Consider the following 13463-nt stretch of genomic DNA (forward strand, 5'->3'; position numbering starts at 1 on the left):
GGTCCCTCACCGCACAGTCCTGCTCCTGCTGTTCTCACCCCGGAGAAGGCGCCTCTCCGTGGGGACCATTATGCCTGAGGAAATGTGGAACCAGGCGGAGCAGGCCCAAAGGGGCCCGTCATTGCGGGAGGTGCTGGCGGCCCTAGAGGCACTTCAGGCGACTGTGGCAGCTCAGACCTGCGGCCTGTTGTCGGCGGCAGATGGACTTAAAGGACTGAGACCGGATCCTGTCTCGATGCCCGAGACCCGGCAGCCAGCTTGCCTCTTGATCGACGCCCCAGTGGCGCAATTAGACCCAGTGCTGGAAGCTGTGCCTGCCCCTACAGAAGTGGATCTCCTTGAATGGGCTGTGATCGGTGACTTAACTACATTTTTGTAATCCCCGGTTTTGCAGCTGTCGGAACATCCAACTGCTGTCCCTATCCTGGAACCTTTTAATTGGTACTGTGCACTGTTTTGGATTGTGTCGAACCCCCTCCCCAGTCGGTATATCAAGATGGCGGATGTGATAAGGCCTGGCTTCGGAGACGGGGAGGGACATCGTCGGTACCAGCTGCTTACTTTGGGATCTACTGTTCTTCTTCCATCTACTGAACTATGCTCCGACCACTTTTATGTATCTTTTGACATTTTGATGATGGGGCTTTATTCGTCTGAGGGACTCGGCGGATTCGATCGACGGGGCCAAGGCTGAGACTGTTGTTTGGGTTGTTCACTGTGGTCTTATCGGTAACGGGACTGCTTCATTAGCTTAACGGAGTCCGGGGAAGAGCTGGTGGTTCCCCCCGGGATGTTTTCTCAGTTTGGACTATTCGGATGTGACAGTTTCGGGGGGACCCCTTTGTTAGGGCGGGGGAGAGGGACCGGGAGCTCGTAGAAGATAGCCCTCCTCCATTTCCCCTCTTTGGGTGGGGTTTAATCTCTTTCTGTCTTTCTCTGGTTCTTTCTATATTTCGGGTCTCAGTTCTTGGGCGACAGGCACGCTGCTGGGGGGTAGGCCGTAGTCATCTGCAGGGGTGCAGGGTGGGGGGTTGGGGGATGGGTGTTTTGTTTTCGTTTTATTTCTATGGCCTTTTTTCTTCTTATCTTTCTTTGCCCTTTTCTTTTCTTCCTTTCCGGGTCAGTGTAATGGGTTAAATTTTATGGCCATCTCTGCTGTTTCATATGTGCCTCAATTCTCGCGATGTTTCAGTGCTACTGGGCGGGCACTCAGCTGGCGTGAACTGTATTTGTACGCTCGCTTACAATTAATAATATGTTTTAACGCCGCTGACTTCCACGAAGATGATTTAACTGTGGACATATGCTATTTCGCCCCCCCCCCCATTTTTTCACAACTTGAGATATTGTATGGCACCTGATCCTTCTATCTTATATTATAAAATGGAACCTTTTTATCCTGTTACCAACTTGATAAGTTTACAACCAGTACGTATATTGGACGTGGCGAATCTGCTCCCCGGGATGCTGAGTCTGGGTTTTGATTGTTTTATTGTGTTGCAACTGCTTAGCGGCCGGCCCTAGGGGTTGTAGGCCAGTGTTTGTACTTGGTTGAAATGTCAAATAAAGGTTTTCCCAAAAAAAAAGAAGCTCACCCTCTTCCACGTCAGAATCTTCACACCTCTTTTCTTCCAAGAGACGCTGAGCCCTGCGCCTCGACCACTCCATATGAACCGAAGTCGACGGATCCGGTAACGACTCCGACGGAGCCGGTTCCGACGTCGAACGAGGAGCCAGGGCAGCAGGAAGACGAGACTCACGGACTGGTGTGGCACCTCGATCCAAACTACGAGGTCGATCCGGAGTCGGCGAAGCCGCATACGGAGTCGAAGACCTCGGCGGAGCCGTACTGAGCCAAGGTGTAAGAGGCGCCGGCATAAATGGCATAAATGGCGCTGGGGCGTAACTCTGAGGAATGCCCAAGTTGTAAGACAACGAACCCATGGGACCAACAGGTGCTCCAGTGGGATACATCGCTCTCGAGTAAACTCCAAACATCGCATTAAGAAAATGCGAGGGGTCCTGTCCAGGACCAGGAAAAGGAGGGTACGAACCTACCGGATGTTCTGAAGGAGGTCGTTCGGACACAGGCTCATTCTGACCCTCTTGGTCCACAGGAGTTTCCATCGGAGTTGGAGTATGAGGAACTACCTCTTCTTCCTCCTCGTGCTCCGAAGAATGTTGAGATACCGGATCCGGTTCTTGTTCCGGATTCGGGGAACCTCCGAGGGACTGGGCAGGAGAAGGAGAAACGAAGTCTTTATGATGCTTACGAGACTTCTTCTTCGAATCCGAAGACTCCTTTCCCGAATGATGTCTAGAGCTGTGCTTCTTCCTCTTGTGCTTCCTCTTCGAGGAGCTCGAAGCGTGACCCGAAGCCGATTTGGATCCAGATCTCGATCTCTCCCTGGACCTCGACCTCGCTCTGGACCTCGATCTCGCTCTGGACCTCGACCTCGAAGCCGACCTCGACTTCGAGTGAGATTTCTGCCTCGACTTCGAGCGCCTCGACGTCGACCTCGAAGATCTCCCAGCCTCTCTTCCTTTTACCTTCGCAAGAAGAAGCTTTGCTTCACGCTCTCGAAGCGCCTTAGGGTTCATCTTGAAACAAGACCGACAGTTCTTAACATCGTGGTCTGATCCAAGACACCACAAACAATCGCCATGTGGATCAGTGATCGACATCATACGAGCGCAAGACCCACATTGCTTGAATCCTGTTTTCCTCGACGACATCTTCGATGAAGAAGGAAGAATTAAAGGAAAAACAGCAACACTGTAATAGTAGTAAGATGCTAAGTACCGCAGAAGATCCCGTAAACCGTTAGCGTCGAAGACGCGGAAAAAAGGGAACTGACGTCATCACGCCGGCGTGGGCCTAATAAGGATTCGGTGACGTCAGGCGGAGTCACGCGCGAGGTCGTACTCCTGTGACGTCGTCCACGTCGGCGTGCTACGAAGAAATTTTCCGAACGTTGCTGACGCAAGGGGGATATTCACAAGGTGAGGAATCCACACGGCAGATGTATCTATCAGAAATACAACTCAATCAAGTCTAATGCACGGAGACCTCCCTCCACCACCAGCATAGCTGATGCTACCCAATCTTTCCAAACCCCAGACTATGTCAGGTAACAATTTGTCCAGTTCCATAAAAAACGATTTCAGTACCAAAACAGGCAGATTGGTGAAATAATATAATAAATAAGAAAACATTACCATTTTGAAGAAGGATAATAGTCCCTTGATTGAGAGAGACAAAGTTTTAAAAAGGGTTGTGAAACCCCTCGAAGCGCTTACTACCTTGCCCACATTTACTCCAACAGATCAGAGTCTTTGTGATGAACCTTGTTTCCCAGATACTAGGACAATTGTGGTTCCAAGTAATACCAAATATTTGAACCTCAATGCCCACATTTCCTCCAATAGATCAGCCTCTTTGTGATAAACCTGGATTCCTAAATATTAGCACAATTGTGGTTCCAAGTAATACCAAATGTTTGAACCCCAATGGCCTTCTACGTCTTATAAAACAAAATAACAGGGAACACACGTCGTGGACCAATTTACCCAGAGGCACGATAATATCCAAAAGCATTAAGAGCATCTACCAAATAGGCAATCCCAGTACTCCCATCCTCCAGGAAAACAAGTAGGTTGTCTGCCTAGAGCAAGACTACGTGTGTCATCTTCTAGGGCAAATAGCTTTGGGGATAGCAGGCACCCAAGCAGAGTTTCTCTGTGTACATCAAAAGAGGTGACAATAACACTGGCAGTGCAGAACCTAGCTTTGGGACCAACTTACAATAGGTAAATGCAGCAACGTTTTTTGCCCCAGACCCGGTTTGGTTCGGTATTACTGGTAGGTATTGCCAGCTTTGAGCATCAAATACCATTTCAAGCTCCACTGATAGGACTAATGGACATTCCCGGGCCCTGGTTGTGACTTTGAGGTCTTTGAAAAGGCACCACATGTTCTTGAATCTCTTTTGATATAAAAAGGATGAGTGTCTGCTATAAGGGATACAATCTACATAACTCACATAATCTTAATGTGTTGCCAAATCCAAGACAGTAACATTTGTTTTGTAGAGATGTGGACATAGCTGGAAGGAATCTTATGGTTTCATTCGGAATTCCCCAATGTAAAAAGAATGATCGGTCATTGATTTGATTTTTGTAGATTCTACTTAATGTTGTGCTTATTGTAAGCAGAAAACGTGCAAAATAACAGCCAAAACATGTTTCACCCACAGTGGTATGCAGGCCTCGAGCTTTTGCAAGGCATAAGAGTTCATCCGCAGGAGCTAGAAGTGCAAGTCACAAATAGAAGTCTCAAATCTAAGGACTGATAGCATATAAGCTGTGTAAGGGGTCAAATGTAATCCATTCAAGAAGGTTCACCCATTGAAGGAACAATCAGGACAGGCTTTAGCGTCAGGGCAGGTTGAAGGGTCAGTGCTGTCAGCAGGGACGAAAGCAAAGTGCGTAGGAAGGCAATCAGGAAGAGGTGAAAAGTTGAAGCCAGTCAGATGTTGTAGGCGAGTCATTGCGATCGTCAAGGCTCTGTTTGGTGTGCGCCCACTAAAATTGTATGATATGAACTGCTCATCTATATATTTATTATAAAGCAGATGTTTTCATTCAGCAAGCCTACTTATTTCTAACATCAGCTACCTCATCACTCTTGTCCCCAGAAATGCCCTAAAAAGCTTCCTCTTCACCTACAAAGTTCAGACCTATTACATGAACAACATTACAATAACTACAGTCATTAAGTGTGACTACGAACAATTCAGTTCATAGCTGACTTCATCAAAACACTTACAGTAAAATGTGCTGCATGTAAAGCTGATCAAAGCAAAAATTGAGGAGACAAAAAAGGCAGCCCATTAGTGGAAAACATCATATTCTGGTAAGCAGTAGGTGACATCTGAAGAATTCTGTTTTATAAATGAGGAAATCATTAATACTCACAGTGTTGAACCAGAATTTTACAATGGGTGCATGATAGAATGAGTAAAATTTTCGCATGATTGGAAGCCTGCGGGGTTTTGTCTGAATTTCAAGTTCATGCTTTGTGTCACTATTATCCAAGATCCTTACTTCTTTAAAGACTTCCTAGTCAAAAAAATATGATGTTAGTATACCGGTGAAAACATGCGATGGAAGCAACATAGAAGCTGAAAATATTGGGCATTGGAGCACTAAATAAATCATAAATAAAACATTTAATCTTGATCGTCAACTGACATACCTTTTTTTTATAGCATAATGTTTTTTGTGGGATTAATAAAAAACACTACAATACAGACCAATCTCAAATATTGAGATTTAAATTGCAGTGCTAAGTAAAAGACATTGAGTGAGTACTATAGCAACATATTATAGTTTGGCCACTTCCGTCTGGATCGTGCTCATAAGATAGTCACTTGATAATGAAGCTTTCTGATGAGTTAAGACAGTACAATAGTGCCTCGTTTCAGGTTCTTAGTCTTGTTTTGTTGAATGTTGCTGTTAGAAAGTTCTCCACAGCAGGGCATATTTTGGCCAGCTAGATGGGTTATGTTTTTGCCCTGGTAGCTACAAAACCTGTAGAAAAGATTAAGGGACATATTTATATCTTGATGGTAAAGATACTCCATTGCAAAAGTGACGGAGTATCCTTACTGCCAAGATAATGGTCAGTCTGCTTGATTTACAAGCGGGTGGCCCGCCTTCTGGATGTTCTAAAAATATACGTTTGACGGATGGCTCTGTCAGGCTGCCAGAGTTGTACACAATAATCAAAAATAGAATGGACACTGGTATCTATAAAACCATTGGTTTGTATTCGAAAACCCTCATAGGCTTCCTGATTTTATCGTTGCGGTATATCTTATTTCCGCCCCATCAGGAGTCGTGGCGTATTCATAGGGTAGTTGATTAACGTGCTGGATGCCTGCCTCACCCGAGGCTACCTCCGGTACAAATAGAAGTGTCCAGAAATAATGAAAAAGGAGGTAAAAGTAGTGTCTCACCCTAGAGTTTATTTATTAGAAAAAGGGGGTCTAGGCACTATCAATAAAAAGGAATTACGATATGATGGTAATCGTGTTACTGGATTACCGCATGTCTTGAAGAATGTGTCAACATGTTTCAGCTCACTCAGCCCAGCCGGGTCTATGGAGCTTTCGTCAGGACAAAAAAACATATATAGAAAAAGGTAGAATATCTCACACAACTTGTGTAGTATTGGGTGCAGGGGCAGAGTCAGCACAGGGGACACAGCGCCGAACCTCGTGGCAAAGACCACAAGCGACTCTCCGACCCCTGTTGAAGCTATCATCGAGCTAAAAATAGCATCGGAATTTTGAGTATAAGTTGACCAGACTTATCACCCAATACTACACAAGTTGTGTGAGATATTCTACCTTTTTCTATATGTGTTTTTTTGTCCTGACGAAAGCTCCATAGACCCGGCTGGGCTGAGTGAGCTGAAACATGTTGACACATTCTTCAAGACATGCGGTAATCCAGTAACACGATTACCATCATATCGTAATTCCTTTTTATTGATAGTGCCTAGACCCCCTTTTTCTAATAAATAAACTCTAGGGTGAGACACTACTTTTACCTCCTTTTTCATTATTTCTGGACACTTCTATTTGTACCGGAGGTAGCCTCGGGTGAGGCAGGCATCCAGCACGTTAATCGACTACCCTATGAATACGCCACGACTCCTGATGGGGCGGAAATAAGATATACCGCAACGATAAAATCAGGAAGCCTATGAGGGTTTTCGAATACAAACCAATGGTTTTATAGATACCAGTGTCCATTCTATGTTTGATTATTGCGTATCTGTCCAGGGAAACTGAATGGACCTCCAATCCTCTTCCCTCTACCTTGATATAAATGCCAGAGCTGTACGTCAAACTTTAACAGCATTAGCATAGCCAATAGGTCTCGCCTTTAGGGCCTTATAACTGTTTAGCCAGATCTACTGACTTTGTCAATGTCTTCAAGCTGTGCTGTAGAGAAGTATTGCTGCTGTGCACCATGCTGAAAAGTTATTAAAAAAAAGTGTCAGAAGCATTTTTGTTACCTTATATATGACCAAGATGGCATTATCTACAACTGAACGACCATAATAAAAAAAGTATTTACAATAAAAAATGTCCTCAGTTTTCTTTTGTTCTTGCAATGCTTGCAACTTGTTTCTGCCTATTCCAATGGTTGTTTGTTAAAGCTTTTTTTTGTGGGGGCATAAACAATCAGAGGGTGAAGGTTGGGAACTAGTAGCACAAGTTACTTACCTTCGGTAACGATATATCAGTAAGAAACATTAGTTAGTGTTAGATTCCTTACCTTAGAATATCCCCAGACGTCAGACTGGATCCGGAAAGTTTTCGTCAGCAGTACCCCTACGTGTCGGTAGGCGTCCTCTGCGGCCCGCGGCCGTCGTCGTGATCGCTGGGATGACGTCGGAGTACTAAGCCGCCGCCCTCGCGCACGGACGTCAGTTCTGTACATAGCTTTCTGTGCCAGGAACGCAGAGCCATGCAAGAAACCGACACTGGTGCCATGAAACTAGGGCCCTCAAAGGGAGATGCCTTAACCCTAGATATCAGTTCGCAGAACGGGGAGGATGGGTGGGGCGGTAAGGAATCTAACATTAACTAATGTTTTTTTACAGATATATCGTTACTGAAGGTAAGTAACTTATGCATCTGAAAGAAACACGTTAGTGTTAGATTCCTTACCAACCCCGGTGGTGGGTCTGCGAACCAAGATCATACCAGGAGGTCCTGGAGAACGGAACGGTCGAAAAAGCCATCTCTCCGGACTTGATATCCAGACAGTAGTGCTTAGCAAACGTGTGCAGCGAGGCCCACGTAGCTGCCCGACAGATGTCCTGCAAGAGGACTACCCAACCCAGGGCAGTAGTAGCCGCCATTGCCCGAGTGGAATGGGGGCGCAGTCCCACAAGAGGCTCCTTTTTCGCCAAGGAATAACAGACCTTGATGCACAAAACGACGCACCGAGAGATGGTCGGCTTGTGCACCGCCCGTCCCTTCTGAGCGCCCACGTAACCAACAAAGAGCTGGTTGTCCACCCGGAACTGGCGTGTGCGGTCTAGATAAAAAGAGAGCGCACGTTTTGGGTCCAGACAGTGGACCCTCTCTTCCTCTTTCGAGGGATGCGGAGGCGGAATGAAGGTGGGCAAGGTGATGGACTACCCAATGTGAAAGGCCGTAACCACCTTGGACAGGAAAGAAGGAGGAGTCCTCAGAACAACCTTGTCCGGATGGACAGGGAGGAAAGGAGGCTTAGAAGACAGAGCCTTGAGCTCACTCAATCTTCTGGCAGAGGTGATGGCAACCGGGAAAGCAGTTTTAAGAGTCAGAAGACGAAGAGGACAATTATGAAGTAGCTCAAAGGGAGCACACATCAGATAAGTAAGTACTAAGTTCAACTCCCCACTGAGGCATCACAAAAAGAACAGGAGGGAACATGTGTGTGATGCCTTTCAAGAATCTATTTACAACAGGGGACTTGAAAAGAGAGGGCTAATCAGGAAGCTTTAAGAAGGCTGAAATGGCCGAGATATAGCCTTGGATAGTGCCCAGAGCAGAGCCCTGCTGGGCAAGAGAAAGAAGGAAGAGGAGAACCTCTGAAAGAGTGGCAGAAAGAGGATCCACAGCCTTTGCTGTGCACCATGCCACACATTTGCTCCACCTGCAGGCATATACCGTTTTAGTGGAGGGACGCCTGGCTGCCAGAATCACATCACAGACTTCAGGAGGCAAGTCAAATGGCCTCAACTGCCGCCGCTCAATCTCCATGCATGTAGGTGGAGACTGGACAGGTTCGGATGGAGGACTGTCCCCTGTTGCTGCGACAGAAGGTCCTCCTGAAGAGGCAGACAAATCGGGGGATCGACTGACATACTGAGTAGCTCGGGATACCAGTATCTTCGTGCCCAGTCCAGAGCCACAAGGATGACTTGGGCCCGGTGGGTCGGATCTTCTTCAGCACTCTGTACAGAAGTGGTATAGGCGGAAAGGTGTACAACAGACCGCAGCTCCACTCGTGACGAAAAGCGTCGCCGAGCGAGTGCTGCCTTGGAAATTCCAACGCGCAGAACTGATGACATTGCGCTTTCTCTTCGGTGGCGAACAGATCCAACCAAGGCTCTCCCCACTGCTGAAAGAGACCTTGCACCACGCCAGAGTTCAGACGCCATTCGTGATCCATCATGCACCGGCGGCTGAGTTCATCCGCCCTGGCGTTCAGGGAACCTGCCAGCTGTTGAACCACCAGGTTGACGCCCTGGGGTTCCAGCCATGTCCAGAAGCGCAGAGCTTCCTGACAGAGGGTCCACAACCCCACCCTGCCCTGTTTGTTGCAGTACCACATGGCGGTGGTGTTGTCCGTGAACACTTGCACTACACTTACCCGGACAGAGGGAAGGAATGCCTTCAGTGCAAGTCGGATCGCCCGCAGCTCCAGAAGGTTGATATGGAGCCGGGACTCCGCCAGAGACCAGAGGCCTCTGATTTCCGCCTCTCCCATGTGGCCCCCCATCCCAGGAGGGACGCATCCGTCACCACTGTGTGCTCCGGTTGGGGTAGGGAGAGGGATCTGCCACTGACCTAATCGCGGTCCCTGAGCCACCACTGCAACTGACTTACAGTGCCCTCCGAGATCAGGACATGGTCGGACAGGTTGCCCTGATGCTGTGCCCACTAGACCTTTAGGTCCCACTGCAGAGCCCTAATGTGCCACCTGGCATGATGTACCAGCAGGATGCAGGAAGCCATCAGCCTCAGCAGCCGCAGCATCAGCCTGACCGAAACTCGGGATAAAGGCCGAAAGATCGGAATCAGAGCCTGAATATCCCGAACCCGCTGCTCGGGAGTATAAACCTGAAACTGCGCCGAGTCCAGAACCGCTCCAATGAAGAGGAGCTTCTGAGAGGGGCACAGGTGTGACTTCGCCACGTTGATGGAGAACCCCAGCGAGTGCAGGAGATCGGCCGTAGTCTTGAGGTGGGAGACGACTGTCTGGGTCGAGCCCGCCTCCATCAACCAATCATCGACATAGGGGAAGACTGGAACCCCTGATCTGCGCAGATGAGCTGCGACCACCGCCATCATTTTCGTGAACCTCCGAGGGGCACTGGTGAGGCCGAAGGGGTGCACGGTAAACTGAAAGTGCTCGTGGCATACCATGAACCGCAGGTAACGCCGGTGGGCCGGCAGGACGGGGATGTGGAAATGTGCATCCTGCAAGTCCAACACTACCATCCAGTCTCCAGGGTCTAAGGCAGCTAGGACCTGAGCTAAAGTCAGCATCTTGAACATCTCCTTGCTGAGGAAGCCGTTGATGCTTCGGAGGTCCTAGATAGGGCGCAGGCCCCTTTTGCCCTTCTTGGGAACCAGAAAGTAGTGGGAGTAGCAACCACGTTCTACTTCTGGTCCAGGAAGGCGCTCAATGGCCCCCTTGGCCAAGAGGGCCGTAACTTCCTCCTGCAGAAGCTGCAAGTGATGGCATGGCTGGAGGGGTCGCCTCGAAAGGGAGGGAGTAGCCCCTTCGGACGATTTGCAGCACCAACCTGTCCGAAGGAGGTAATGGTGAACCCTGCCCCCCACTGGCGTTGAATGGGCCTGAAAGCTCGGACTAGGAAGGCTTTGAGGCAGATGCTGCGGGGGTGGATGTAGACTGACCGGGCCTCTTTCCCCTGCACCGCCACGGCGGTTACCACGTCCGCGACCGAGTTGAGGCTGGTTCTGCAGCCTGAGGCTGGACGAACGTGTGGGGGCGCCCCTTCCTTGGCCACAAAAGGGGCAAAAAGCAGAAGTCTGCTGGCGCTGGCCCGAAAGGCCCAAGGACTTGGCCGTAGCCATGGAGTCCTTTAAACGCTCAGGCGCACTGTCTGCTTTGTCGTCAAAAAGGCGACGTCCATCGAAGGGCATGTCCATGAGCGTGGACTGGACATCCCCCGAAAAACTTGCCGGAACTCAGCCAGGCGTGGCGACGGATCGCCACCGTCGTGGAAATCGATCTGCGCAGCGAGTCCGTGGTATCAAGTCCACATCCGATGGAATATCGTGCTGCATCCCGTCCCTCAGCAAGAGCCTGGGCGAGCCTTGGCTGGGCCTCCTACGGCACTGGGGCAGCAAGTCCGCACAGTATCCCACAAAGAGTGGGTGTAACGGCCCAAAAGGCATGCAGTGTTGATAGCCGCAACCCCAGACTAAGTGAGGAGAACAGCAGGGGTCGCTCGGAGCCGGGCGGTGGCGTCGGGCCACGTTCTGATCCCCAGGGGGCACTGTGGAGGGCTTGGACCAAGTGCCAATGAGAACGTCTTTGAGGGGCTCATTGAACGGCAGCAGAGGCTCCGATGAGCTTACTGGCGGTTGAAGCACCTCGGTGAGGAGATTAGTCCTCATGGCCGCAGCAGGGAGCTCAAGAGCCAAGGCCTTAGCTGCCCTGCGCAATACCACACCATATGTAGTACCCTCGTCCTTAGCCACGGAGGGAGGGGAGATGAATCCAGTGTCAGGCGATGTGTCAAGACCACTGGCCTCCCCAAACTCATCTGCCCAGTCCTGAATTAACTAGCACTGTTGTGCCAGAGGGTCCTCAGACCCCTCCCAGTCCTCCCCTTCATCCGTGTCCTGATAAACAGGCAAAAATGACAGAGCCAGGTCATAGGTGAATTGCTCACCCACCGACGCCGGAGACGGCACCGAGCAGCGCCGCTCTGACACCGGACCCGGACCGTCGTCGTCGTCCGAGGACGGCACTGGGAGTGACACCATTGGGGTCGGCACCAGCGGAGGAGTGGTGATGTCAACTGGCGGGGACCGCGATCCAGGTTTGGGTCCCCCGGGGCCCCGCGGCGTCAGGACCAAAGTCGACGACGGCGTCGGGCCGAAGCCGCCGGCTCACTATGGCCCCTAGTCGGATCTGTGGGGCCCGAAGGCGCGCCGGTAGGCCTCGACGGAGGGAAGTGAGTCCTCATGGCCACGAGGAAATCACTAACCTCCTCCGGCGTTGCATGCAGTCCAGGGACCGGAGGGTATGGGACCGGATGCGACGCCTGCAGCGGAGAAGAGGGTGGTGCCACCCAAACCATCAGCAGAGCCGCGCGACCGGCGAGGGGAGTCAGAAGAGCAATACCGCATCTTCGACTTCTTTTTAGAGTGCCTCGACTTACCTGAATACGAGGACTTGGAGCCCGACGACCGGGACCTCGAGCGGCGCGAAACCGACTGCCGGATCTCGAGGAGCTTGCGGGACTGCTCCCGCCTAGCCTTCAACATCAAGGCCCGGCAGTCGGGGCACGACTTGTCATCGTGGTCGGCCCCTACGCAGTAGAGACACCGGCGATGAGGGTCGGTAACCGATATTAGTCGGTGACAGGCGTCACACGGCTTAAAACCGGGCATCCCTACCGGCACCAGGAGTCTAAGTTGACTCGAAAAGAGATAGTCAAAAAGACCAAAAAGTTAGTCAAACAGTGACTAAGGATACTAGCTCTTCCCGGATCTATACTTGCTGGTGCGGAAAAAAGAATAACTGACATCAGCGCGCGAGTGCGGCGTCTAAGTACTCAGACTACATCATCCCGGCGATCACAACGCCGCCGACGGACGCTGAACCGCAGACGACGCCTACCGATGCACAGGGGTACTGCTGACGAAAACTTTCCGGATCCAGTCTGACGCCTGGGGATATTCTAAGGTAAGGTATCTAACACTAACGTGTTTCTTCAGATCCTGTATTATAACACTAGCAGCGGCCAGATGCTAGGGGAGAATCAAAAGATGCCAGATTCCAAGAGCAGGCTGAGTTGGTGCTGAGTGATGCTGAGGTGGTAGTGGTGGTGGTGACTGGTGCGGAGACAATGCTGAGGTGATGCTGAATGATACTCAGGTCTTGCTGAGTGATGATGATGTGGTGGTGTACTAGTGCAAAGGCGATGCTGAGTGATGCTGTGGTGGTGCTGGGTGATGTAGTACTGAGTGATGCTGTGGTGGCGCTGAGTGATGCTGTGGTGGCGCTGAGTGATGCTGTGGTGGCGCGGAGTGATGCTGTGGTGGCGCGGAGTGATGCTGTGGTGGCGCGGAGTGATGCTGTGGTGGCGCGGAGTGATGCTGTGGTGGCGCGGAGTGATGCTGTGGTGGCGCGGAGTGATGCTGTGGTGGCGCGGAGTGATGCTGTGGTGGCGCGGAGTGATGCTGTGGTGGCGCTAAGTGATGCTGTGGTGGCCTTGAGTGATGCTGTGGTGGCCTTGAGTGATGCTGTGGTGGCCTTGAGTGATGCTGTGGTGGCCTTGAGTGATGCTGTGGTGGCCTTGAGTGATGCTGTGGTGGCCTTGAGTGATGCTGTGGTGGCCTTGAGTGATGCTGTGGTGGCCTTGAGTGATGCTGTGGTGGCGTTGAGTGATGCTGTGGTAGTGCTGAGTGATG

The 13463-nt window shown here is 50.5% G+C and overlaps 1 protein-coding gene and 1 long non-coding RNA gene across 2 annotated transcripts in view; one reads left to right on the forward strand and one right to left on the reverse strand.

The window, feature by feature from the left end:
• LOC144826435 (transient receptor potential cation channel subfamily M member 7-like) overlaps window positions 1-13463 on the reverse strand; it is a 2236140-nt gene that overhangs the window by 1275551 nt on the left and 947126 nt on the right. Inside the window, exon 19 of the mRNA XM_078684762.1 lies at window positions 4978-5121. Within this exon, the coding sequence (XP_078540888.1) occupies window positions 4978-5121 (144 nt within the window). The remainder of the gene's footprint in view (window positions 1-4977; window positions 5122-13463) is intronic.
• LOC144826437 (uncharacterized) overlaps window positions 1-13463 on the forward strand; it is an 871719-nt gene that overhangs the window by 425363 nt on the left and 432893 nt on the right. The window lies entirely within an intron of this gene.

Source organism: Lissotriton helveticus, chromosome 3_2 (assembly GCF_964261635.1).
Source record: "Lissotriton helveticus chromosome 3_2, aLisHel1.1, whole genome shotgun sequence".
Classification (NCBI taxonomy): Eukaryota; Metazoa; Chordata; class Amphibia; order Caudata; family Salamandridae; genus Lissotriton; species Lissotriton helveticus.